We start from the raw sequence: 27304 nt of genomic DNA on the forward strand, positions 1-27304 counted from the left end.
CCCTAAGACAAGTTTTTAGTCTCTCTTACAAAACTCATGAAAAAACAGATAGGATATATTATTACATCACTGACGATATGTGGCCATACCAAATAATACATCCTTGATAAATATAAACATTTTTATTGAACAAAATCTTTTCATACATTTTTTTAATGCAATTTACTGATATTCCTAAATATTTCAAAAAAATGTGTCACATTTGCTTTGTAAACCTTTCTTTTGCCTTTCGTAGCCACATATTCCGTTTCCTTCCTGGTTTTTTGTAGACCACTTCTCTCAGCTGATTCTAAAAAAAATGAAATAAATGGTAATTCTTCTATCCTTTACAATTAACAATCAGAAGAAATATTATTTACAGATAATGATATGCATAATAATAATAGGTTTGTTCTAGCATCAGTTTGAAACCATCAGCGAATAGTGGACCAGCGCGAGTAGAGGGGATCGCACTGGTGACTGTATTATGTTCTTTTACTGACCAACTGTTTGCTGATGGTTTTTGACTAGTTTGACTGTTTGCTAGAACAAACCTAATAATATAAATATTTTGTATTTTGACAATGACATCTGATGTGGAAGTCAAAACATTAATAAAATTATTTTTTCAAGTTAACTTTCACATGCGCGTCTTAAAATTGTACTTTTAATACTTATATCATAAATAACTATTAAAACTATCTTAAGAGGAAACAGTATCGATCAACAGGTAGCGAAAATGTGTTCCAAGATTGCGGCTGTAATTTTGAATATTTTTCAAGATATTTGGCACACATATTCGTAATATAATAAAGAATGGTGGTACAGAGCCCAATTTGAAAAATATATTATTATGTGGAAATTACTCTGTAATTAAATACAATATAAAAAAAACGAGCTTGTACCGCCATTAAGAAGAACAAAAAAATACACTTTCTTCAAATACAACTTTTTTATCCGATTTTGTGTTATTTTGGAACTACTAAAATTTTTTAGAGAGAGAGAGACATACTTTATTGATACAATGTACCAAAAGGCCATCAACCGAAGTCTTTCAGCCAATTTACACAATTAATATACATTATTACAATATATGTTTTTTGTTAATATTAATACAATACAATAATTAAAAAAAAAAAAACATTTGTATGTGGCGGTAATCACAATATCACTGACAATTAGTTACAATACAGATGATGACTTGAATAAAGTTGTTTATTGTCTTGATGTGTAGCAGATTTCTTCAAAAAGAGTTCTTCCTGGACATCTACGGGCACTGTCCTCTGGTATCTTCACAATGTGGGGCTCAATCAAATTTTTGTTACTGTCATTAATAAAGAGATAATTAAACAGCTTATTGAGTCTCATTAATAGGTTCAATTCCAGTTTCCTCGTACAGCATTCTGTTGGATGGATTGTGAAGTGGATTATCAGGATGACGCATTCTAGTAATTTGTCGAAGGCTAGTTGTTTCAGCCATTTTATATTATTTTTGGCAGGGCCTTTAGAATTATAGAAAATTGCAGAACCATACTCCAGCATGGGCCTGCAAATCATTTTATAAATATTGGCTGCTGTTTCAATCGTAATTCCCTCATTCTTGTATGTTAAACTTCTGAAGTGTTTTGCTCTAGTTATAATTTTCCTTTTTATAACTGCTGTGTGGTGGTTGAACGTCAATTTGTTATCTATTTCTATTCCCAAATACTTAACAGTTTGGGAGGGTTTAATAATATTGTCGCATATGTTTATAGTTGGTGAGTGATCTTGGATTCTATGGTTAAATATTATTAGTTTTGTTTTAGAAGGATTTATTGTTAATCTCCATTTATTCATCCAAGATATTGTGTCATCCACCTGCCTCTGCAATAAGTCCATTGTCTTTATTAAATTTTTTCCATATGATATCACTGCAGTGTCATCAGCAAATTGTAGCAAATTAGTGTTGGTTAGTCTATTGTCGCATATGTCACTGCAATAGAGATTATACAATAGAGGGGAGTAAAATTTTTTATTTCATTAGTAGTTCCAAAATTACACAAAATCTAGGCATCGGATAAAAAAGTTTATTTGAAGAAAGTGTATTTTTTTGTTCTTCTTAATGGCGGTACACGTTCGTTTTTTAAATATTGTATAATTACAGAGTAATTTCCACATATTAATATATTTTTCAAATTGGGCTCTGTACCGCCATTCTTTATTATTTTACGAATACATGTGCCAAATGCCTCGAAAAAATATTCAAAATTACAGTGACAATCTTGGAACACGTTTTGGCTACCTGTTTATCGCTACTGTATTACCTTAAAACATTGTAATTTGCTAAACCAGTATATTTTACTCTACTACTACTCTACTAGCTACCTCATTTTCCACTGTTTCTAAAGACTTGTTTACATGGGTAGAGTTTTGAGGAGAGTAGAGTAGTGGTAGTACTCTACCAAAAATGGCTTGATACCATTCACATGAGGAGAGTACAAGTATAGTACTGATGCTAGTATAGTGAAACCGATTTTTGTATTTTTAAACACTCTTGATTATAAGTGCACCTTAAATTCTTAATTTTTTGCTTAAGCTTGTTTACTCCAAAGCCCCCTTTGCCATTCTTTCGACGATTTCATCCTCCGCAGCTTGCTGCAAACTTTTATTTCTGTAGTATACACTACCTAAATTCCATAAACACTGGTATTCGCCGTATTATAGCTCTACAAGTTTTAAAGTTTCATCTTCGGTGAACTTCATTTTCACTATTTACACAAAACACAATTCCATCCAGAATGACAGCGCCCCCATGTACTCTCCTACCTACTCTATTCTGCCATAATTGAGCGTGTTCCATGGGTAGAGTGTGCAGCCGAGTAGACATTTTGGCAATAGTGGTGGTCATAGAGTAGTTACTTTGCAATAGGTTGCTAGTCACTCTACTTTAACTCCAACTATACACTCTACCAGCTATTCTACTGTGCTGAGCATTTTTACAGGTAGAGTTACTCTACTCTATCAAGTACTTGCATCATTACTCTACCTGTGTAAACAAGTCTTAAATCTACTGAATGAAAATCTACTTAATCTTAATCTACTCTTAATGAAAAATGTCTAAAATCATTTACCCACCTAGTATTATTGTAGAATTTAAGACAGTCCAGTGCCTTATAAATAATTTCAATATGAATATTTTTTCCTTTAATTCTCCTTTGATACCACTCCATTTTAGATTTTGGGGAACTTATTTCATTGTGTTTATAGCCCATATTTATTGAAGGAACCCAATCTGGAGATTGTTATTATCGATTAAGTCGGCTGGTTTTCCTATAAGATTAAAATGTTAACATCTTCAAAAATCGTTACTGTTGTAATTGTAACTTACCAGATATAAAATGATTACAGCAGACAGGACAGGAAAATTTTCATTTCGCTAGTAAAACCTGTACATTGTATTGCATTTAATAACCATTGTTGTCTCTCAGATACCTTATTTAGTTCAGTTTAAAAGTGAACTTTATCTTGACTTTATCACAATTACTTTGCATTTCACACTTCAAAACACAACACCAATGAAGCATATTATCTTTCTAAATTAATACTTCCAGAGAAAATGTTAAATTAATCTTTGTACAACACAAAATTACAAAGAAATACAACTAAAATTATCTAAAACTCATTAAGAACAGATAGAATAAGATTTATCTTTTACACCAAGTAGCCATATTGACATATTGATTTAATTTTGACAGCATGTTGGAACGGATTTAAATTTGGTAAATATAACTCCGCACGACCACGCAACTCGAAACACAAGTACGCAAACACGGTTGCGTGAAGCGTGGCTCGCAATCGTGAAATTTACGAGACTTGCTCGACCTGTAGATTCTTGTCTCTCTCATGGCTCGTGTGTTTTGTATTGCTAACTACACATCGATAGATAATCTTGAGCACTATTTCGAATATATCTGTTTTATATTATGTTTTTAGTAGCTGAATGAAATTTGCCAGGGTAGATACACAAAACAAAGTGGGACAAACTTTAAATTTAAAAATTATTGGAAATAAATAAATATTGTTGAATTTTTTATTAATAATAATTAAATATATTTAATGAAGTTCGTGTTTAACATATTTTAGTTTAGCAACTGATATAAAGAAGTAATGTATCGTATTCAAATTAAACTGAAGTTGGCAAGAGGACAGGCCAGGGTAGAGACATTTTTAGACTTTATAAGGAATTTCAGAAAAATATACTTGAATTGGCCATTTAACCATAATGTTATTTAATAAAGTGCATTATGGTGATGTGTTTCATAGCAAAAAATAACAACTTCTAGAACAAAATTTCTATTTTAAACTGATTGCCGCACAAGTTACCTCTTATATAAGAATTACCCATATAAAGTTATTAAAATAAATCAAAACTTTTTGAGTTATTTAAGATCAAAGATTTTAATTTTTCGTGAGAAAAATGCACGTTTTTAACCGATTTTTCATAAATAACTCAAAAACTATAAGTTTTTACAAAAAAGTTATTATTGTCAAAATTGAGGCTAATAAAAAATCAAATAAATTCCTTACTAGAAAAACCTTTCAATGTTAACTGAAAGTGAGTTATAGGTAATTGAATGTATATTTCTTTCGTCGAGTACCCAAATCTAAGTATTCAAGCTTAAATACCAGGAAAATGATGCATTTTATAACATAAACTTATTAAACATTTGTCAAAGCTCATTGAAATATCTATCAAATAAGTGTTCGAACAAGTTGATAGCATTAAAGTTTATGCACCAAAAATGTTTCAAAATGTATCTTTTAAAAAATTTTCTAAAAAATGTTATTACTTTTTTGTAAATAACTCCGTTAAATTTTAAAGTAGCAAGTTCATCTAATAACTGGTTAAAATTTTATTCCAAGAGCTATTAAAAAACGTCAAAATAGTCATTTATACCTCTTACTTTTTTAAAAATAAAAGGTTAAATGGCCCCGGTTACATGGTTCTCGCAGCAAAATTGAAATTTTATATGTTTCTATCTCGGTTATTTTTTACTCTACGAAAATAGTAAAATGGGTAAAGTATTTGCTACAGAAAAAACTAAAATTTAGTTATTTATCATTTTTTACATATATTGAGTATTTTTGGGGTTATTATCAAAAGAAAATAAAAGTACGATAATTCTAAAAATTCTGATTTTTTCAAATTATACCTTTTTTTTCAAAAATATGCATTCTAAACCGGTCAAATTTGTTGAAATAATTAACTATGATAACATAAAGAAATTCTTGTGAGGATTACTACAAATTTTAATTTTTGCGGAAATGGCGTATGTTTAGTTTTTAACTTTTTCCTAAAAAAATCGAAAGGGTTCTCTTATTTTCATCATAACTTGCTTAATTTTGATGCTATTAACTTCTACTGAAGCTCATTTGATAGGTATTCCGAAGTACTTTGACATGTGCTTAACAAGTATATTCTATAAAATTCATCGTTTTCCCGTTATGTAAGCTGGAATACTTAGATTTGAGTACTCGTCGAAAAAAATATACATTCAATTACCCATAACTCACTTTAAAATAACATTAGTTTAGTTCTTTAAGTAGGGAGTGTATTAAATTTTGTATTATCTTTAATTTTGGTAATAATAGCTTTTTTACAAAAGCTTATAGTTTTTGAGTAATACGTGAAAAACAGCTTTAAAACATGCATTTTTTTAAGAAAAAATAAAATCTTTGATATTTAATAACTCAAAAAGTATTGATTTATGTTAATAACTTTATATAACAAATTTTGCTTAGAAGTTGCCCCTCTATCGATTTCTGGTTTATCCCCTCTATCGATTATTTTTAATAAAAAAATTTCACCCCCAAGAAGGGGTGGCAATCACCCCCAGGGTAAAAGCGCAAGTTAACATCTTGTCACCTTTGTTCCTTGAAGTATCTTCTAACTACTTACCAATTTTCATGAAAATCGATGAAGGTTCAATGAAATCGGAGGTGAAAACCTTCAGTGACTCCACTAATTAGGTTCACATCACATCATCCAGCCTCAAAAGTCCACTGCTGAACATAAGCCTCCTCCCCTCGTTTCCAACCCCATCTATCCTGCACCGCTCTCATCCAATTTTTATTTACCTTTCTTAAGTTGTCAGTCCATCTTGTAGGTAGTTGACTGACGCTTCTCTTGGTCTCCATTCTAATAACCTCTTCGTCCATCGCCCATCTGTCATTCTGGCTATGTGTCCTGCCCATCTCCACTTCAACCTGGCTATCCTCTTGATGATGTCAGTCACCTTTGTTCTTCTCCTGATTTCTTCGTTTCTGATTTTGTCTCGCAGAGTTATTCCTAACATTGACCGCTCCATTCTTCTCTGAGTTACTCTTAGTTTGGTAGCCGAGGCTTTAGGTAAGGTAAGTGTTTCTAATCCGTATGTCAAGACTGGGAGGACGCACTGATCAAATACCTTTCTCTTTAGGCATGTGGGCAACTCACTTTTAAAAGTTTCTCTCAGTTTTCCAAATGCTGCCCACCCAAGACCGATTCTTCTCTTCAGCTCATGAGTCTGGTTATCCCTATATTAGGTTACCTATTGGGAAAGAAAAATATCTATCTACCTATCATACCTCTGCACTAAGGCTAGAGTACTGGCGATTGAGTTTGTCTAAGACAAATTTCATGGTTGTGTCGGCCATTATCAAAGGCCATGCAAAGAACTTCTACAGCCAGTTTCACCAGGTGAAGAGTGGCAATCGACTCATTATTGAGCACTGGCCAGCCAGCAGAGAATTTGATCACAGAATCAATGACTATCAACGTTTTATCGATGCAATCTTTTAGGCTGCAGAAATGCTCTTTGAATAAAGAGGCTAATGAAGATGTGCTGTAACTTATTTCGAATATGACACGTTTGCAGATCCGCGCTGCTGGATCCGTCAGTTTGCTGGACCCAGCATGTAAAAAAAACAACGTTAGATCCAGCTAAATGTTGGATCTACACCACATTCACATAGCAAATTCCCAACATAAACAAAGGCACGTGTTAACGATTCGTCCACTCATTCGTCAAGAAGCTATTAAATATAATTTATCGCCCTAAACGAGGCGGTTTCTCATTTTACAGGTCCTAACTTGTCAGTCTGCATCTGCAAATTCAAATTGTATTTTTTAGCGTGTTGGTTTTTAAGATAATATTATTTTGTGTTATGTTATTTTACTTTACAGTAGTTATTGTTGAGTTATTAATTAAGACTGGTCGTGTTTTATAGTTTTTTATGTTTTATAGTCGTGACATGAAATTTGGCATACATATAGGTACCTAGCTAATATGTCAAAGAAAAAAGTAATACTGTGCCGATGTGTGCTTTGGTCCTGGCAAAAAATACACATTCAAAATAAGCCCGGAAATGGATGGATGGTTTTTAGACGGTTTTTTGCAAATATTCCAAAAAGTAAATATTTTATCGAAGAAAAAAACATTCTTAGCAAAAACATAACTTATAAATAACATAACCTTATAGTATGATGCTACTTTATTGAAAATGTTCACATTGTTATGTATATCTCAGTTAATAATAATTTAATTTTACCAAATTTTTCTTAAGGACATAGGCGCAAAATTTCGCCTGTCAATGTTCAATGTGTTTTAAATGTATTCATTTTTTTCGAGTCCTGTGAAAACTAATAAATATTTTTGAAAAATTTAAAGGCAGAATGAAAGATTACATTATTATTGAGGGCCGAAAGTCCCTGAAAACTTATATAATGTTTATTTTAATAAGTTACAGGGGTGAAAATAAAAGAGAAAATTTAGGGTGAGTTTTAATTGCCAATATTTCACTAAAAAGAAACTTTTTATTCATTCTAAGGGACTCTTGACCCTCGGTAATAAGGTAATATTTTATTCTGCGGGTAAATTTTTCAAAAATACTTATTAGTTTTCTCAGGAATCGAAAAAAAAATTAATACAATTTAAAACACATTAAAAATTTTGACAGCCGATATTTTGCGCCTTTCCCCTTACAAAGAACAAAATCTTGTTTACAATTAAATTTCAAGCAATTCTTACGGTATTAGTTTCAAAAGTAAATATTTTTTAAAAAACCTATGATACACCTCAGTACGGCCCTGTTTAGCTTCCACGTGCGTTTGTTTACAGTTAAGAATTTGTAAAGTGAATGGACTGTAGCAATTGCAATCTCTACCCTACTACATACCCTTAATACTTTACTAATACCCTTGTGGTTTACTTACCTATTTTATTTGTTTGTCTTTCTTCCAATGACATCAGTTCATGTTCATCTTGTCCTATTTCAGTCTTTATGGGAATTTTCTTTAAATCTGCGTCTGCAACCTCAAATGTATCATCATGTGTAGTTTCTATTTTGGGTTCCTGCTTAAATTCAATTTTAATACCATCCAGAAGAGCATCATTCATATCACTATCTATTTCTATTTTACATGTTTCTTCACAAACTTCTTGTTTAACTTCCATTTGATTAAATAATTAGTTTTATATTTCCATATATTTCTCGCAAAAACATATGCCAAAAACCCGCACTTTTCTTTAGGTCCCCCCAACTGTCAACAATTGTCTAAATAAATGTACTCGATTCTAGACCCTGACCCGATTATTAGCGGTGTGTAATTTGTGTTGCCTATATAAACTTGAATCGCGAAACGGGCCTGTATTATCGGTGGCATATATTATTATAGGTTTGTTCCAACATGAACTTTTGGACGGTCAGGGCCCTGATTCTAAATCAAATTTCGACACTAAACAAGTCGCTTTCAATATGGCGATGGCGACTGTCGAAATTATTTGACACGGAGATGAATGAATGGCCAAAAGCGAGGTTAGGTTTAGTTTAGATGTGTTTTGTTTATTTCTTGCAAGGAAAACTAAATCAAAAGGTATTATAATATAGCTGGGTTTAATTGAAATTTGCTTGTTTTGAGGAATTAGATAGAATAGTATTAAATTAGAAATATAATAATTGAGAATGTCCACAACATGAATCATCAACTCAATGAAAGATGTGAGGTAATAATCTGGGAAAATTAGTAAAAAACAAGGAAAATTAATTACCAGCTATTTTATTGCTGGACATGCTGAAATAAAATCTTCAAGATTTCCTATATTAGTAATATAGCTGTGCAAAGTCCACAGAAAGTGTGCTATTTTGTTTATAAACAAATTAGCGCTCCGAAATCTTTTTTTTTATTATTGCTCTAAAACTCCGAAAATTTTAACTTTAAACCAAAACACTCACATAAAAATTGACAGTAATTTAATTCTGCACATTAATAATTTATTCCAATTTCCTTCGACGGAAATTTTCTTCGGAAAATTCGGGTTTTCCAAACAAAATCTTTAATTTTCAACTAAAATTTGAGGGAAGTAATTATTTATCAATAATTAAATAATTTGGTGACAGTGACATAAATCTTTTTTGTTATGAGTGTCTTGAAGATATGAAAATTTGTATGTACAAAGAAGACCGGAATTAAAAGGTATCTAATGGTTCAAAGATTAAAATCCTGTTGTTTATAACTCTGTCTCAAATGCCGGTCAAATTTGACCGGTTATACCTGGAATCACTCCTCGCAATTCAATTTGTTTTTCTTCGAAAAGGACACAGAAGCCGTGCTCTTTTCAACAGCGTTAACTTAATTTAATTTAATCTAATATTTTCTGAGGGGTTCTATTTGTTTATAAGCCAAAAAATTGTTTCTTTATAACATTCCCGAGACCGCTCAAATGGTCCAATTTCAATCCTGTAAGGTACGTTGAATAGGTATAGTGCTTTTTTATATGAAAATCATAGTTATTCTGGTGTATCATAATCTTTCTGGTTATTATTTCGACCGAAATTTTTTAATTAACATTTTAATTATTGCTAAACTATTGGTTAGATTGTCGCCGGTCTCCTGATATACAGAGAGGGGCTAAATTATGGAATAAATTCATTTTCTCTAAAATGGACGATTTTAGAGAAAAATCCCGAAACAGGTCGATTTTTATTTTTAAATTAAATTTCTTGGCATATATTTCAAACTAGTGACGTCATCCATCCGAGCGTGATGACGTAATTATTTTTTTAAATAGGAATATGGGTTCGTGTTGTAGCTCATTTACAAAGGCGTTCAATTCTCTATTCAGTATTATAAACATTAGTTTCATTATTTATACAGGGAGGCCAAGAAAAATTTTGAATTAAATTAATTGACGCAAGAAGAAGAATGCATGTAATTTATTTAACTCAAAATACATTGTATTGCTGTCAGAAAATAGAAAAAAATGTTTATTTTGCAAATAAACATTGCTTTTAGCTTAAATTAAAAGTTCAAACTGCCAATAGGTAGGAGGGAGTCTGTTTGTGATTTAATTTAAGCGAAAAGAAATGTTTATTTGTGAAATAAACCTTTTTTTCTATTTTCTGACAGCAGTACAATGTATTTTGAGTTAAATAAATTACATACATTCTTCTTTTTGCGCCAATTAATTTAATTCAAAATTTTTTTTTGGCAACCATGTATAAATACCTAATGATATTAATGTTTATATTACTGAATAGAGAATTAAACGCCCTTTCAAATGACCTACCACACGACCCCTATTCCCATTAACAAAATTATCGATTACGTCATCACGCTCAGATGGATGACGTCACTAGTATGAAATATATGCCAAAAAATTGTAATTTAAAAATAAAAATCGACCTCTTTCGGGATTTTGCTCCAAAATCGTCCGTTTTAAAGAAATGAATTTATTCCATAATTTAGCCCCTCTGTATAATCTACTATAATAAATCTTTCATGTCTTCAATTATTTAATTATTGATAAATAATTAGGTACTTCCCTAAAATTTTAATTGAAAATGGCAGATTTTTTGGGAAAACTCGGATTTTCTGAGTAAAATTTTTGTTGAAGGAAATCGGAAAAAAAATAACTTTGTGCAGAACTAAATTACGGTGAATTTTTATTTGAGTGTTTTTGGCTCAAAGGAAAAAATATAGGAGTTACAGACCACTAATTGAAAAAAAAAAAGAAGATTTAGGAGTGCTAATTTGTTTATAAATAAAATGACACACTTTCTGCGGACTTGTCATACCCCATATTACTAATATATGCAATCTTAAGATTCGATTTTATTAATAGCAATAAAATAGCTGGTAAATAATTTTTCCCAAAAATGGTATTTTTTCGATAATTTTCCCAGACTATCAACAAAATCCAAGAAACCGAAGCGCCAACCCAAATTCTGAGCAGTCTCAACATAATAAGGTTAATATCCCCAAGAATCGCGCGGTGTCGAAATGAAATTGCGACTGTCGAAATGAATTAGAATCAGGCCCCAGGGCCCTGGGCCCTGATTCTAAATCAAATTTCGACACTAAACAAGTCGCTTTCAATATGGCGACGGTTGAAATGCGATTGTGCGAGCCTTGTGGATTTTAGTTGAACTAACGAAGTGACGTCATGAAATAGCGACTATCGAAATTAATAGCGACTTTAAAAAGGGTGTTGATATTATAATTTCGACTGTCGAAATTATTTGACACGGAGATGAATGAATGGCCAAAAGCGAGGTTAGGTTTAGTTTAGATGTGTTTTGTTTATTTCTTGCAAGGAAAACTAAAGCAAAAGGTATTATAATATAGCTGGGTTGAATTGAAATTTGCTTGTTTTGAGGAATTAGATAGAATAGTATTAAATTAGAAATATAATAATTGAGAATGTCCACAACATGAATCATCAACTCAATGAAATATGTAAGGTAATAATCTGGGAAAATTAGTAAAAAACAAGAAAAATTAATTACCAGCTATTTTATTGCTGGACATGCTGAAATCAAATCTTAAGATTTCCTATATTAGTAATATAGCTGTGCAAAGTCCACAGAAAGTGTGCTATTTTGTTTATAAACAAATTAGCGCTCCGAAATCTTTTTTTTATTATTGCTCTATAACTCCGAAAATTTTAACTTTAAACCAAAACACTCACATAAAAATTGACAGTAATTTAATTCTGCACATTGATAATTTATTCCAATTTCCTTCGACGGAAATTTTCCTCGGAAAATTCGGGTTTTCCAAACAAAATCTTTAATTTTCAACTAAAATTTGAGGGAAGTAATTATTTATCAATAATTAAATAATTTGGTAACAGTGACATAAATCTTTTTTGTTATAAGTGTCTTGAAGATATGAAAATTTGTATGTACAAAGAAGACCGGAATTAAAAGGTATCTAATGGTTCAAAGATTAAAATCCTGTTGTTTATAACTCTGTCGCAAATGCCGGTCAAATTTGACCGGTTATACCTGGAATCACTCCTCGCAATTCAATTTGTTTTTCTTCGAAAAGGACACAGAAGCCGTGCCCTTTTCAACAGCGTTAACTTAATTTAATTAAATCTAATATTTTCTGAGGGGTTCTATTTGTTTATAAGCCAAAAAATTGTTTCTTTATAACATTCCTAAGACCGCTCAAATGGTCCAATTTCAATCCTGTAAGGTACGTTGAATAGATAGTGCTTTTTTATACGAAAATCATAGTTATTCTGGTGTATCATAATCTTTCTGGTTATTATTTCGACCGAAATTTTTTAATTAACATTTTAATTATTGCTAAACTATTGGTTAGATTGTCGCCTGTTTCCTGATATACAGAGAGGGGCTAAATTATGGAATAAATTCATTTTCTCTAAAATGGACGATTTTAGAGAAAAATCCCGAAACAGGTCGATTTTTATTTTTAAATTAAATTTCTTGGCATATATTTCAAACTAGTGACGTCATCCATCCGAGCGTGATGACGTAATCGATTATTTTTTTAAATAGGAATAGGGGTTCGTGTTGTAGCTCATTTACAAAGGCGTTCAATTCTCTATTCAGTATTATAAACATTAATATCATTATTTATACAGGGAGGCCAAAAAAATTTTTAAATTAAATTAATTGACGCAAGAAGAAGAATGCATGTAATTTATTTAACTCAAAATATATTCTATTGCTGTCAGAAAATAGAAAAAAATGTTTATTTTGCAAATAAACATTGCTTTTAGCTTAAATTAAATGTTCAAACTGCCAATAGGTAGGAGCATTGATTAATAAGTACGTAGGAGGGAGGCTGTTTGTGATTTAATTTAAGCGAAAAGAAATGCTTATTTGTGAAATAAACCTTTTCTTCTATTTTCTGACAGCAGTACAATGTATTTTGAGTTAAATAAATTACATACATTCTTCTTTTTGCGCCAATTAATTTAATTCAAAAATTTTTTTTGGCAACCCTGTATAAATACCTAATGAGAATAATGTTTATATTACTGAATAGAGAATTGAACGCCCTTTCAAATGACCTACCACACGACCCCTATTCCCATTAACAAAATTATCGATTACGTCATCACGCTCAGATGGATGACGTCACTAGTAAGAAATATATGCCAAAAAATTCTAATTTAAAAATAAAAATCGACCTCTTTCGGGATTTTGCTCCAAAATCGCCCGTTTTAAAGAAATGAATTTATTCCATAATTTAGCCCCTCTGTATAATCTATTATAATAAATCTTTCATGTCATCAATTATTTAATTATTGATAAATAATTAGGTACTTCCCTAAAATTTTAATTGAAAATTGCAGATTTTTTGGGAAAACTCGGACTTTCTGAGTAAAATTTTTGTTGAAGGAAATCGGAAAAAAAAATAACTTTGTGCAGAACTAAATTACGGTGAATTTTTATTTGAGTGTTTTTGGCTCAAAGGAAAAATTTTAGGAGTTACAGACCACTAATTGAAAAATAAAGAAGATTTAGAAGGGCTAATTTGTTTATAAATAAAATAACACACTTTCTGCGGACTTGTCATACCCCATATTACTAATAAAGTAACGCATAAATCCGTTATTTCGTAAACTGGTTACTTTAGGAAAATTCCCGAAACACGTCGATTTTTATTTTTAAATTACGGTTTTTTGGCATATATATCATACTAGTGAAGTCATCCATCTGGGCGTGATGACGTAATCGATGATTTTTTTAAATGAGAATAGGGGTCATATGATAGCTCATTTAAAAGGGTATTCAATTCTCTATCCAAGAATATAAACATTAACATAATTATTTATACAGTGTGTTCAAAAAACATTTTTTAATTAAAATAAGTGAGACAAAAAGAATATAATGTAATTATTTAATTCAAAATACATTTTACTACTGTCAGTAAACAGAAAAAAATTTTATTTGACAAATAAACATTGATTTTCGCTTAAACGAAATGTTCAAACTGCCAAGCGACAGGTGGGTGGCAGCTTTAACATTGAATTTAAGCAAAAAACAATATTTATTTCTCAAATAAACATTTTTTTCCTGTTTTCTGACAACAGTAAAACGTATTTTGAATTAAATAAATTACGTACATTCTTCTTTTTGTTTCAATTACTTTAATTAAAAAAATGTTTTTTGAACACCTTGTATAAATAATTAGGTAAATGTTTATATTAGTGAATAGAGAATTGAATACCCTTTCAAATGACCTATCACATGACCATTCTCATTTAAAAAAATCATCGATTACGTCATCGCGCCCAGATGGATGACGTCACTAGTATAATATATATGCCAAAAAATCTGAATCTAAAAATAAAAATCGACCCGTTTCAGGATTTTTCATTAATGTCGCTGGTTTACGAAATAATGAATTTATGCGTTACTTTATGGACGCACTGTATATGCAATCTTAAGATTCGATTTTAGCAATAAAATAGCTGGTAAATAATTTTTCCCAAAAATTGCATTTTTTTCGATAATTTTCCCAGACTATCAACAAGTTCCAATAAACGGGAGCGCCAACCCAAATTCTGAGCAGTCTCAACATGATAAGGTTAATATCCCCAGTTGTAACTAATATCGAAATGAATAAGAATCGCTATATTCTGCGGCTGTCATGGCGGTGTCGAAATGAAATTGCGACTGTCGAAATGAATTAGAATCAGGCCCCTGGGCTTGGATTCCGTGCACTGTAGATATCTACAGTCGCCTTCTATCGATGTCAATTGTCATGAAAATATTTGAATTTTTAGCTTTAATTGAATTATTTTCTAGTTTTGCTAGGTTATACTCTAATTGATGCTGAAGTGACACTTAGTAAAACAAGAAAATATTTGAATTAAAACTAAAAATTCAAATATTTTCATGACAATTGCCATCGACAGAAAGCGACTGTAGATATCTACAGTGCACGGAATCTAGGCCCTGATTCTAAATCAAATTTCGACACTAAACAAGTCGCTTTCAATATGGCGACGGTTGAAATGCGATTGTGCGAGCCTTGTGGATTTTAGTTAAACTAACGAAGTGACGTCATGAAATAGCGACTATCGAAATTAATAGCGACTTTAAAAAGGGTGTTGATATTATAATTTCGACTGTCGAAATTATTTGACACGGAGATGAATGAATGGCCAAAAGCGAGGTTAGGTTTAGTTTAGATGTGTTTTGTTTATTTCTTGCAAGGAAAACTAAAGCAAAAGGTATTATAATATAGCTGGGTTTAATTGAAATTTGCTTGTTTTGAGGAATTAGATAGAATAGTATTAAATTAGAAATATAATAATTGAGAATGTCCACAACATGAATCATCAACTCAATGAAAGATGTAAGGTAATAATCTGGGAAAATTAGTAAAAAACAAGAAAAATTAATTACCAGCTATTTTATTGCTGGACATGCTGAAATCAAATCTTAAGATTTCCTATATTAGTAATATAGCTGTGCAAAGTCCACAGAAAGTGTGCTATTTTGTTTATAAACAAATTAGCGCTCCGAAATATTTTTTTATTATTGCTCTATAACTCCGAAAATTTTAACTTTAAACCAAAACACTCACATAAAAATTGACAGTAATTCTGCACATTGATAATTTATTCCAATTTCCTTCGATGGAAATTTTCCTCGGAAAATTCGGGTTTTCCAAACAAAATCTTTAATTTTCAACTAAAATTTGAGGGAAGTAATTATTTATCAATAATTAAATTATTTGGTGACAGTGACATAAATCTTTTTTGTTATAAGTGTCTTGAAGATATGAAAATTTGTATGTACACCTGGTTCCAAAAAAAACTGATACGACTCTTGAAGCGTATTTTGTAGAAAATTGAGCAGTGTATTTTGAAGAATAAATACTTAATATTTACATACTGTCAATGTCACTGCCAAATCTTAAAATTTGTCAGATAGCTTATTCTGTTCCACGGTTATTAGACTTTATTATTAATCTTTATTATTAATACTTTCTCCGCAACTGAGAGTATCTTATCAACTGGGTTTTTTTTTAACAATAGATGATAAAATAAAAATATTGACAGTTCAAAAATGTGAACATTATTGCATTGTGTGTGGCCTAAGTTTGGGCTGAAAACTGAAATGTTACATTTTTACAAAATGTAACATTTGTAATGAATGTAACTGAAATGAAAAATTACATTTTTACAAAATTTTGGAATATGTTTAATTACGTAGACCAATTTTAACAGTTGTTTTCAATACAGATTTCAATCCTCTACAAATAGTTTCTAATGTCTTCTGATGTCAAATAATTAGGGAAGCTGGAATTTAACAGTTTAGAATTTTACATTGAGTTAATGCAAAATTGTGACGCATGTCAAAATTCTCAATGTATTTTAATTGTATTCATTTTCTTCGAATCCTGAGAAAACTAATAACTATTTTTGAAAAATTTAAACTCAGAATGAAAGACTACATTATTACCGAGGGCTGAAAGTCCCTGAAAACTTCTATAATATTTATTTTAATAAGTTACAGGGCTGAATTGAATATTAATTTGTTTTGTTGTATAATCCACGTTTACAATAATTATGTGATCTATTTGATGTAAAAACTATCATTTAGATAGTTAATATAAAAGTTTAGATAGATTTAAAATAATATAAACATTTAGACCTTAATAATTAGTACAATTTATGAATTAACATAATAGTAATCAGTTGTTTGTTGTTTGTTTATTTTATTATTTGTATGTCATAATAAATGTCAGATCAATCAAATACACTGCTCAACATGATCAAATCTTACTAAGAGTCGTATCAGTTTTTTTAGGAACCGGCTGTACAAAGAGGACCGGAATTAAAAGGTATCTAATGGTTCAAAGATTAAAATCCTGTTGTTTATAACTCTGTCGTAAATGCCGGTCAAATTTGACCGGTTATACCTGGAATCACTCCTCGCAATTCAATTTGTTTTTCTTCGAAAAGGACACAGAAGCCGTGCCCTTTTCAACAGCGTTAACTTAATTTAATTAAATCTAATATTTTCTGAGGGGTTCTATTTGTTTATAAGCCAAAAAAATGTTTCTTTATAACATTCCTGAGACCGCTCAAATGGTCCAATTTCAATCCTGTGAGGTACGTTGAATAGGTATAGTGCTTTTTTATACGAAAATCATAGTTATTCTGGTGTATCATAATCTTTCTGGTTATTATTTCGACCGAAATTTTTTAATTAACATTTTAATTATTGCTAAACTATTGGTTAGATTGTCGCCGGTCTCCTGATATACAGAGAGGGGCTAAATTATGGAATAAATTCATTTTCTCTAAAATGGACGATTTTAGAGAAAAATCCCGAAACAGGTCGATTTTTATTTTTAAATTAAATTTCTTGGCATATATTTCAAACTAGTGACGTCATCCATCCGAGCGTGATGACGTAATCGATTATTTTTTTAAATAGGAATAGGGGTTCGTGTTGTAGCTCATTTACAAAGGCGTTCAATTCTCTATTCAGTATTATAAACATTAATATCATTATTTATACAGGGAGGCCAAAAAAATTTTTGAATTAAATTAATTGACGCAAGAAGAAGAATGCATGTAATTTATTTAACTCAAAATACATTCTATTGCTGTCAGAAAATAGAAAAAAATGTTTATTTTGCAAATAAACATTGCTTTTAGCTTAAATTAAATGTTCAAACTGCCAATAGGTAGGAGGGAGGCTGTTTGTGATTTAATTTAAGCGAAAATGAATGCTTATTTGTGAAATAAACCTTTTCTTCTATTTTCTGACAGCAGTACAATGTATTTTGAGTTAAATAAATTACATACATTCTTCTTTTTGCGCCAATTAATTTAATTCAAAAAATTTTTTTGGTAACCCTGTATAAATACCTAATGATAATAATGTTTATATTACTGAATAGAGAATTGAACGCCCTTTCAAATGACCTACCACACGACCCCTATTCCCATTAACAAAATTATCGATTACGTCATCACGCTCAGATGGATGACGTTACTAGTAAGAAATATATGCCAAAAAATTGTAATTTAAAAATAAAAATCGACCTCTTTCGGGATTTTGCTCCAAAATCGTCCGTTTTAAAGAAATGAATTTATTCCATAATTTAGCCCCTCTGTATATACTATAATAAATCTTTCATGTCATCAATTATTTAATTATCGATAAATAATTAGGTACTTCCCTGAAATTTTAATTGAAAATTGCAGATTTTTTGGGAAAACTCGGATTTTCTGAGTAAAATTTTTGTTGAAGGAAATCGGAAAAAAAATAACTTTGTGCAGAACTAAATTACGGTGAATTTTTATTTGAGTGTTTTTGGCTCAAAGGAAAAATTTTAGGACCACTAATTGAAAAATAAAGAAGATTTAGAAGTGCTAATTTGTTTATAAATAAAATAACACACTTTCTGCGGACTTGTCATACCCCATATTACTAATAAAGTAACGCATAAATTCGTTATTTCGTAAACTGGTTACTTTAAGGAAAATTCCCGAAACACGTCGATTTTTATTTTTAAATTACGGTTTTTTGGCATATATATCATACTAGTGAAGTCATCCATCTGGGCGTGATGACGTAATCGATGATTTTTTTAAATGAGAATAGGGGTCATATGATAGCTCATTTAAAAGGGTATTCAATTCTCTATCCAAGAATATAAACATTAACATAATTATTTATACAGTGTGTTCAAAAAACATTTTTTAATTAAAATAAGTGAGACAAAAAAGAAGAATATAATGTAATTATTTAATTCAAAATACATTTTACTACTGTCAGTAAACAGAAAAAAATTTTATTTGACAAATAAACATTGATTTTCGCTTAAACGAAATGTTCAAACTGCCAAGCGACAGGTGGGTGGCAGCTTTAACATTGAATTTAAGCAAAAAACAATATTTATTTCTCAAATAAACATTTTTTTCCTGTTTTCTGACAACAGTAAAACGTATTTTGAATTAAATAAATTACGTACATTCTTCTTTTTGTTTCAATTATTTTAATTAAAAAAATGTTTTTTGAACACCTTGTATAAATAATTAGGTAAATGTTTATATTAGTGAATAGAGAATTGAATACCCCTTCAAATGAGCTATCACATGACCATTCTCATTTAAAAAAATCATCGATTACGTCATCGCGCCCAGATGGATGACGTCACTAGTATGATATATATGCCAAAAAATCTGAATCTAAAAATAAAAATCGACCCGTTTCAGGATTTTGCATTAATGTCGCTGGTTTACGAAATAATGAATTTATGCGTTACTTTATGGACACACTGTATATGCAATCTTAAGATTCGATTTTAGCAATAAAATAGCTGGTAAATAATTTTTCCCAAAAATGTCATTTTTTCGATAATTTTCCCAGACTATCAACAAGTTCCAATAAACGGGAGCGCCAACCCAAATTCTGAGCAGTCTCAACATGATAAGGTTAATATCCCCAGTTGTAACTAATATCGAAATGAATAAGAATCGCTATATTCTGCGGCTGTCATGGCGGTGTCGAAATGAAATTGCGACTGTCGAAATGAATTAGAATCAGGGCCCAAACCGTCACGAAACTACTTGTACCGTTTGTTGTGCGCATGTTCGTAATTGTATCGCCCAGTTATCGTCCCATGACGGTAATCATATCTTTGTCATTTTTGTTGGTGACAGCTTGTGTGCTTTTAGTCGATCAAAGGCTCAAAAACTTTAAAGAATTAAATCCTAGTGCGCAAGTCAGTCCAACCAGCACATTATGCATTTGCCCGATTACTGAAATGATCATCACGAAACCGTCACCGAAAGATCACAATTCTTGTTGGAACAGTGTGAAGGACGATCCGATGACGATCATATTTTTGTTGGAACGGATTTTGTTTACTGCGCAGAAACGTTACCGTTTCGTGACGGTTCTCGGTCGTGTTGGAACAAACCTTATGTAATTCACTATTCCTGCCCTTTTTCCGCAATAAAACTAGCATTTGTTTCAAGCTCTATTTTATTCTTCCAAGAAATAAAGTCATCATGGTTGGAAAACTCTATTGTATCGTATTGCATAGGAATGCTATGAGAAGTTTCATAAAGTTTAATAAAGTCCTTTTTAAAAGTTGCATGATAATTACACAGAGAACATTTATGATAAAATGTTTTAGTTTCTGCAGAAACTGATACTTTTGTGACATGAAGGCCCCGTCTCACCATAGCGTCATAAAGTTAGCGAAACGGTTTTTTCAAAGTCGTTATTTTGACTTCTAGCATAGCTCAAAAAATTGCACCTCGTTTGCGGATAATTGCACCATTCAAAATTTCATTTGCGGAGTTTCCGTTTTCGAGATATGAGCAAATCAAAAGTGGAGATTTCGGCGCAGCGCTAAAAATAAATGTCGATTTTCAGGGTATAAAATGCCATAAAGTCACTAAATAACCATATCAAAAAATTGCACCTCGTTTGCGGATTATGAATAAACTGGTTTTAATTGAAAATTGTGAAAATTGAAAATGTTATAAAGGAAAAACGATTTTAATGTTGGTTGCCTATACTGTAGGGGCAAAGGAATGCCAGAATAATTTTCACTTTTGGTAAACCTAAACTGTAAAGTATGTACCATAGTCAAAATAACTCCTCCTGACTTAAAGGTAATCCCTCCTTTGAAATTTCATTTGCGGATATTCCATTTTTAAGTTATGTCAAAATGAAATTTCTCGGGACAGCGCCAAAGTATATATTTCCATTATCGGGATATTTATTAAAAGCTGTAAAAATAACAATAACTATATCATTTAATTTCTTCTGGTTTGAGGATTACGAATAGACCTGGTTTAAACTAAAAATCATAAAGCTTAAAAATTTTCCGAAGAAAAAAATTTTCCATTTTGGTGGTCCTAAACTGTATTTGCAAAAGTATTATCTGTATTGTAATGGTAGGGGAGCAAAGTATGCTAAATGTGCAGTCACTCGAGCGTTATGGGGACCTATTGGGTTGTGAAGAGTAGGTCTTAAAACCAAAAAAAGTTAAGTAAAGTTTTCCATTTTAGCGAGCGCTTGCCATTTTTAAATTTAATTTTCCATTTCCAACAATCGTTTTTTCCGATTATAACGCCATCTATCCATAATTCGAAAAAATGTTTCGAATAAAAGTTACTTATTTTTACGTAAGAAATCCAAATCTGCAATAAAAAATGGGGGCTCCTATTTAAGATTTTAAAGTAACCCCCCTCCCCACCTCCGTGGGGGGTGGTGTTTGGTGCCATTAGATATATTTTTTAAAAATATTGAATAAGTGTATTTTACAGTTTTTCGATCTGATGTTCATTTCGCGAAATATCGCGGGAGTCGTATTTAAAATAATAAATTTACCCCCCACCCCTCTCCCTGGTAAGTCGTGTTTGGTATCATTCGATAGATTTTTAAAAAATATTGAGTAAGTATTTTTTAGTTTTTCGATCTGTCATTCATTTCGCGAAATATTCGCTTTTTTCTTGTGAAACTTTGGGACTCACCCATTTCCTTACGTCCGGCTCAAATCGTCAGATTTTTGAAATATATACTCTTTTGCATGTACTTAACGTACCGTATCTTAATCTGACAATTTCGAGTTTTTTTAAGGATAGATTTTTTTTTTCGGGCCCCCCTTAACGAACTCCCCTGTGTTAAGAGCCAATATAAGGTAGAGGTACATCTGCAGGGTACCAGGTTTCTCACCATATGATAATCTGACGCGCTCGAGTAACTGCAAAAATCCCCGCTTGGGCTCCCCTACCATAATGTATATCTAAAATTACTGCTTCTGACGTAAGAAAATCCCTCCATTCGAAATTTCATTTGCGGATTTTCCGTTTTCGAGATATAACCAAATAAAAAGTTGAGATTTCGAATAAATTTTCATTTTCTGGGTATAAAAAGCCGTAAAATTGCTAAATAACGTAAAATAAATTGCTAATTGCCGTAAAATTTAAAATTTTATAAAGAAAAACGATATTAATGTCGGTAGTGGTTGCCTACACTGTAGGGGCAAAGGCAAAGGAATAGTAGTGATGTTGATTATAGTTACTTTCGAGGATTCGTTACAAATCGTTACTTTTGTACAAAGTACTAATTTACAAAATAAAAATGTTTACCATTCTTATTCAGTTACAATGCGAAGGCAAAATAATCTTACTTTTCAATTAGAATACGGAGTGCAATCCAGCTCTCTGAATCGAGATTTTCGATTCTTATAGGAATCTCATCGGAGAGAGCTTAGGCTGGTTCTTCATATCCTAACTGACCAGCACCGAGAGCTTTTCCCACACATTGCAACTGAAACAAATAGGGTAGGTGACTAGCGTCATCTGGCAATTGAAAGATGAAGTTTTTCAATCCTAATAGCAACATTAATAATATTGAAAAACATTAAAAATATTACTAAACGATTTTTAAATTGAAAACTTATTGGTCCACTTCCCTGGTGACACCTCCAAGGCTTCTACAATATGCAAGCCAAATGGATGATGCAGTGAAGACAAAGGGAAGGAATTCTACACTATGCAATTCACATCCCCGTCTGCAGCTTGGTAAAGTTCCAACGGAAAATGCACCTAGTTACTCTACGGAGTAATACGACTATAAAGTAAAAATGTATACCATTTTCATCAGTTGCCATGCGAAGGCAAAACAATCTTACTTTTCAATTAGAATACGGAGTGCAATCCAGCTCTCTGAATTGCGATTTTCGATTCTTATTGGAATCTCATCGGAAAGAGCGTAGGTTTGTTCTCCATATCCTAACTGACCAGCACCGAGAGCTTTTCCCACACATTGCAACTGAAACAAATAGGGTATAGGTGACTAGCGTCATCTGGCAATTGAAAGATGAAGTTTTTCAATCCTAATAGCAACATTAATAATACGGAAAATATTAAAAATATTACTAAAAGATTTTTAAATTGAAAAACTTATTGGTACATTTTCCTGGTGACACCTCCATCCATCCATCCATCCATCCATCCATCCATCCAATGGCACTACAGCCCAAATTGAGCCTTGGCCTCCTTCAACAAGCTTCTCCAATCATTTCGATTTACCGCTGTTCTTTTCCATGAACGCGTTCCCAGGAAGTTCCTGGCATCCTCATCGGCTTCGTCTTCCCATCTCTTTTAAGGTCTTCCAACAGGTCTTTTTCCCTGCATTCTTGCATTTAGCAATTTTCTGGGGATTCAATTCTCATGCATGCGGACCACGTGCCCTGCCCACCGTAATCTCTGCAGTTTAGTGTATTGTGCTAGAATTGGTTCGCTATATTGCTCGTATATTTCTCTATTATACCTAATTCGCAAGTTGTTATTTTCACTTATTGGGCCCAGTATCCTACGGTATATTTTTCTTTCAAACATATCTAATGCATTGGCAGATTTCTGTGTCACCACCCATGTTTCGCAGCCATAACTTACTATGGCCCTGATTATTATTTTATATACCCGGAGTTTTGTTTTCCGGTGTACGTCTCGCGATTTGAATATGTGGCCCATCGCGAAATAGGCTTTATTTGCCAGCACAAGCCTTCTATTTATTTCCGGTTCTTCTTCATTGCTTGCAACCAGATCCATTCCTAGGTACGTAAATCTATTCACATGTTGTATATCGTCAATAAAGTGTTGTTGCGCCGATCTATTTGATCTGGTTTGTATGAGTAGTTTTGTTTTATTTGTATTTATTGCTAGCTCTACTGCTTCTGCACTCTGTTTCAACTCAACGTAAGGTTTCTTCCGCTGCATTTATTGTTCAGCTCATTATGTTTATATCATCTGCGTATGCTGCTAATTGGGTAGATTTGTTTGTAAGTATGTTATTTCCTCTCACCGTCAACCGACTAATTACATATTCAAGAACAAGATTAAAAAGCGTTGGAACCAGTCCGTCGCCTTGTTTCAGTCCTTGCGTTATCGTATATAAACGCATCAGTGATCTGTCCTTGAATACATACCTTTGCTTCTGTTTCTGTCATTGTCATTTGCACTAGTCGTATTAATTTTGATGGTATGCTAAATTCTTCCAATATATTAGGTAGAATTGTTCTATCTATTGAATCATAGGCTTCTTTAAAATCTACAAAGAGATTGTAAACGTCCATGTCATATTCCCATGATTTGTTTAACTGTAAATAGTTGGTCAATGGTAGATCTATTTTGCCTAAACCCTGCTTGATATTCCCCGATGATTTTTTCCGTGAGAGGTTTAAGTCTTCGATTAAGGATGTTTGTGAATATTTTGTATCCCGAACAAAGTAAAGAGATGCCTCTATAATTCTGACACAACAGTTTGTCTCCTTTTTTATGAATAGGGCAGATTATACTTTTCTTCCATTGTTGGGGGATTTCTTCTTCTATCCATATCTCTCGTATTAGCTGGTACATCTGTTGTGTCAAATTCCTTCCTCCTTGCTTGAGTAGTTCTGCCGGTATTTTATCTATTCCCGGTGCTTTATGGCTTTTTTGTATGTGGATTGCCGTTTGGACCTCCTCTAGCTTTGGGGGTCTAGTTAATTCATTTTCTTCTCCATCTTCCCCCAGTTCTTGTTGTTGTACCTCCTGCCATGTCTGCTGCTGCCTCTGTTGTTGTAATGGTGGTTGTGCCCCTTTGTTTAATACTTCCTTAAAATATGTCATCCAGGTTATCTTAATTTCGTCCATATCGCTAATGATTTCACCCTTCTTATTTTTGCAGAGGCTAGTCTTCGGTTTGTATCCCTGTCTTAAATGTTTGATAAGTTGGTATGAACTACGTGTTTCATCGTTTCCTTAAACTCCCTTTCTATATTTAGTATCCGTTGGTTTTCGTACTTTCTCTTTTTCTGCCTGCACAGTTTATCTGCTCTTCGTCTTTTGTTCTCAAATTCTGTTTTTCTCTCTCTAGTACGTCTGAGTATGTAATTCTTATGTGCTTTATTTCTTTCCTGTATAGCTTGTTTGCATTCTTCATCGAACCATGTTTCTTCTCTCCGTTGTGTCTTTGTTCCTAGGACTTCTTTCGCTGTGTTTAGTATGATACTGCTTATGGTGTTCCATTGATTTTCTATTGTGGAGTCTGCTCTGTTTTCTTCTAGTAATTTTTCATCCACTGTTCTCTCAAATCTTTCTTGTACCTCAGGGACTATTAGGTTATGTAAGGTTAGTTTTTCTTGTTTTGGATATTTTTCCTTTACCTTTCGACTGATTTTGCATCTAAACCGTGTCTGCACTAGTAGATGGTCTGAGTCACAGCTTGCGCCACATCTGCTTTTTACATCTAATATACTCGTCGCCATTCTTTTTTCAGTCAGTATATGGTCTATTTGATTTATTGTGTTTCCCTATTACCCCTATGTACTCTTCTTCTTTTCCGATGTTGGCGTTTGTGTCGCCTATCACCATTTTAATGTCGTTTCTTGGTATTGAGTCATAGATTCGTTCTAGATCTTGATAAAAGGCTACCTTAGTGTCTTCTTCCTGTTCATTTGTGGGACAGTGCACATTTATAAGGGTTATGTTAAAGAAATGCATTTTTATCCTAAGCTTGCAGATTCTTTCATTGATGGCTTGAAAATCTGTTATCAGGTGCTTCATTTTATTATCTACGATAAAGGCTACTCCAAATTCTTTATTTCCATCATCTTTACCGCTATACAGTATAGTGTGTGTTTTAGTGTCCCGGCTACGTTTTCCCAACCATTTAGTTTCTTGTACTGCAGTGATTCTAATTTTATATCTTTTCAGTTCGTGTAGAAGGATCCTCTGTGTTCCTGGTCTATTTAACATTCTGACATTCCATGTTCCCAGCATAAATTCCATATTCCGTTGCCAAAGTCGTCGTCTTGATATCCGTCCATTCCGAGGCCTATCTGAAGGTTTCGTAGTAGTACTTTTTTACAAGAATAGGTTACTGGCCTATCGCCCAACCCCCTTTTCGGAGGACCATTTCTCCCTTCCTCGTCAGCCCTTACATACTTTCCACTGGGGTTGGTTACCCAATCTCCGGTAAGGTTGCTCAGGTTCTCCAGGGTTCACCCGTCGGTGACACCTCCAAGGCTTCTACAATTTGCAAGCCAAATGGATGCTGCAGTGAAGACAAAGGGAAGAAATTCTACACTATGCAATTCACATCCCCGTCTGCAGCTTGGTAACGTTCCAAAGGAAAATGCACCTAGTTACTCTACGGAGTAATACGACTATAAAATAAAAATGTATACCATTTTTATTTAGTTGCAATGCGAAGGCAAAACAATCTTACTTTTCTTACTTCATCTTTCAATTGCCAGATGACGCTAGTCACCTACCCTATTTGTTTCAGTTGCAATGTATGGGAAAGCTCTCGTTGCTGGTCAGTTAGGATATGGATAACAAGCCTACGCTCTCTCCGATGATATTCCAATAAGAATCGAAAATCGCGATTCAGAGAGCTGGGTTGCACTCCGTATTCTAATTGAAAAGTAAAGGCCGCGTCTCACCATCAAATAATTTGATCACAGTTGCGTGACGTCACAATTGCAGTTTTTTTGAAATTCTAAAAATCTGTGCTCTCACTATCAGTCTAGTTTGATCAAATTTTTTGTATTGAGTTGTCTAACTTGTTTGTACTTTATTTAAAATTAAAATTTTTCATTATTATCCACAATGAACACTCAGGATGTGACGTCACTAACTGTCACTTTCTTGTCACTTTCAGTTTGCTCAAACCAGTTTGATCAAATTATTTGATGGTGGGACGCGGCCTTAAGATTGTTTTGCCTTCGCATTGCAACTGAAAATGGTATACATTTTTATTTAATACGCTCTGAGCTTCGCTGGTGTCGCTCCTAGCGGATTACTAATGCAACTTTTACCGGTAATTTTTAAATTTATTATTTAATTGTTATCGCTTAATTCTTACAACACAAAAAAGTAATTAAATTGTAATCGATTCTTTAAAGATTTTGCTAACCATTTTAACGTTCTATTAATGAAATATTAATTTCTTACTTCGGATACTTTCACAATTATCGTGTAGATGGCGCTTAGATTAATTTATAATTACA

At 32.3% G+C, this 27304-nt stretch overlaps 1 protein-coding gene and 1 long non-coding RNA gene across 3 annotated transcripts in view; both read right to left on the minus strand.

The window, feature by feature from the left end:
- Nucleotides 1–8528, minus strand: part of LOC126886861 (zinc finger protein OZF-like) — a 45455-nt gene extending 36927 nt beyond the window's left edge. The window contains exon 1 of the mRNA XM_050653973.1: nt 8213–8528. Within this exon, the coding sequence (XP_050509930.1) occupies nt 8213–8453 (241 nt within the window). The 5' untranslated portion in view covers nt 8454–8528. The remainder of the gene's footprint in view (nt 1–8212) is intronic.
- Nucleotides 108–4325, minus strand: LOC126886866 (uncharacterized). Of its 2 annotated transcripts, XR_007698796.1 has the most exons (3): nt 3347–4322; nt 3094–3288; nt 108–289 (listed from the first exon to the last, which is right to left on the minus strand). It is a non-coding gene; the product is annotated as an uncharacterized LOC126886866 (long non-coding RNA). The 2 variants fall into 2 exon arrangements; XR_007698795.1 differs by having other exon boundaries at nt 3094–4325.
- Nucleotides 8529–27304: the final 18776 nt, after the last annotated feature.

Source organism: Diabrotica virgifera, chromosome 6 (genome assembly GCF_917563875.1).
Source record: "Diabrotica virgifera virgifera chromosome 6, PGI_DIABVI_V3a".
In the NCBI taxonomy this organism is placed as follows: Eukaryota; Metazoa; Arthropoda; class Insecta; order Coleoptera; family Chrysomelidae; genus Diabrotica; species Diabrotica virgifera.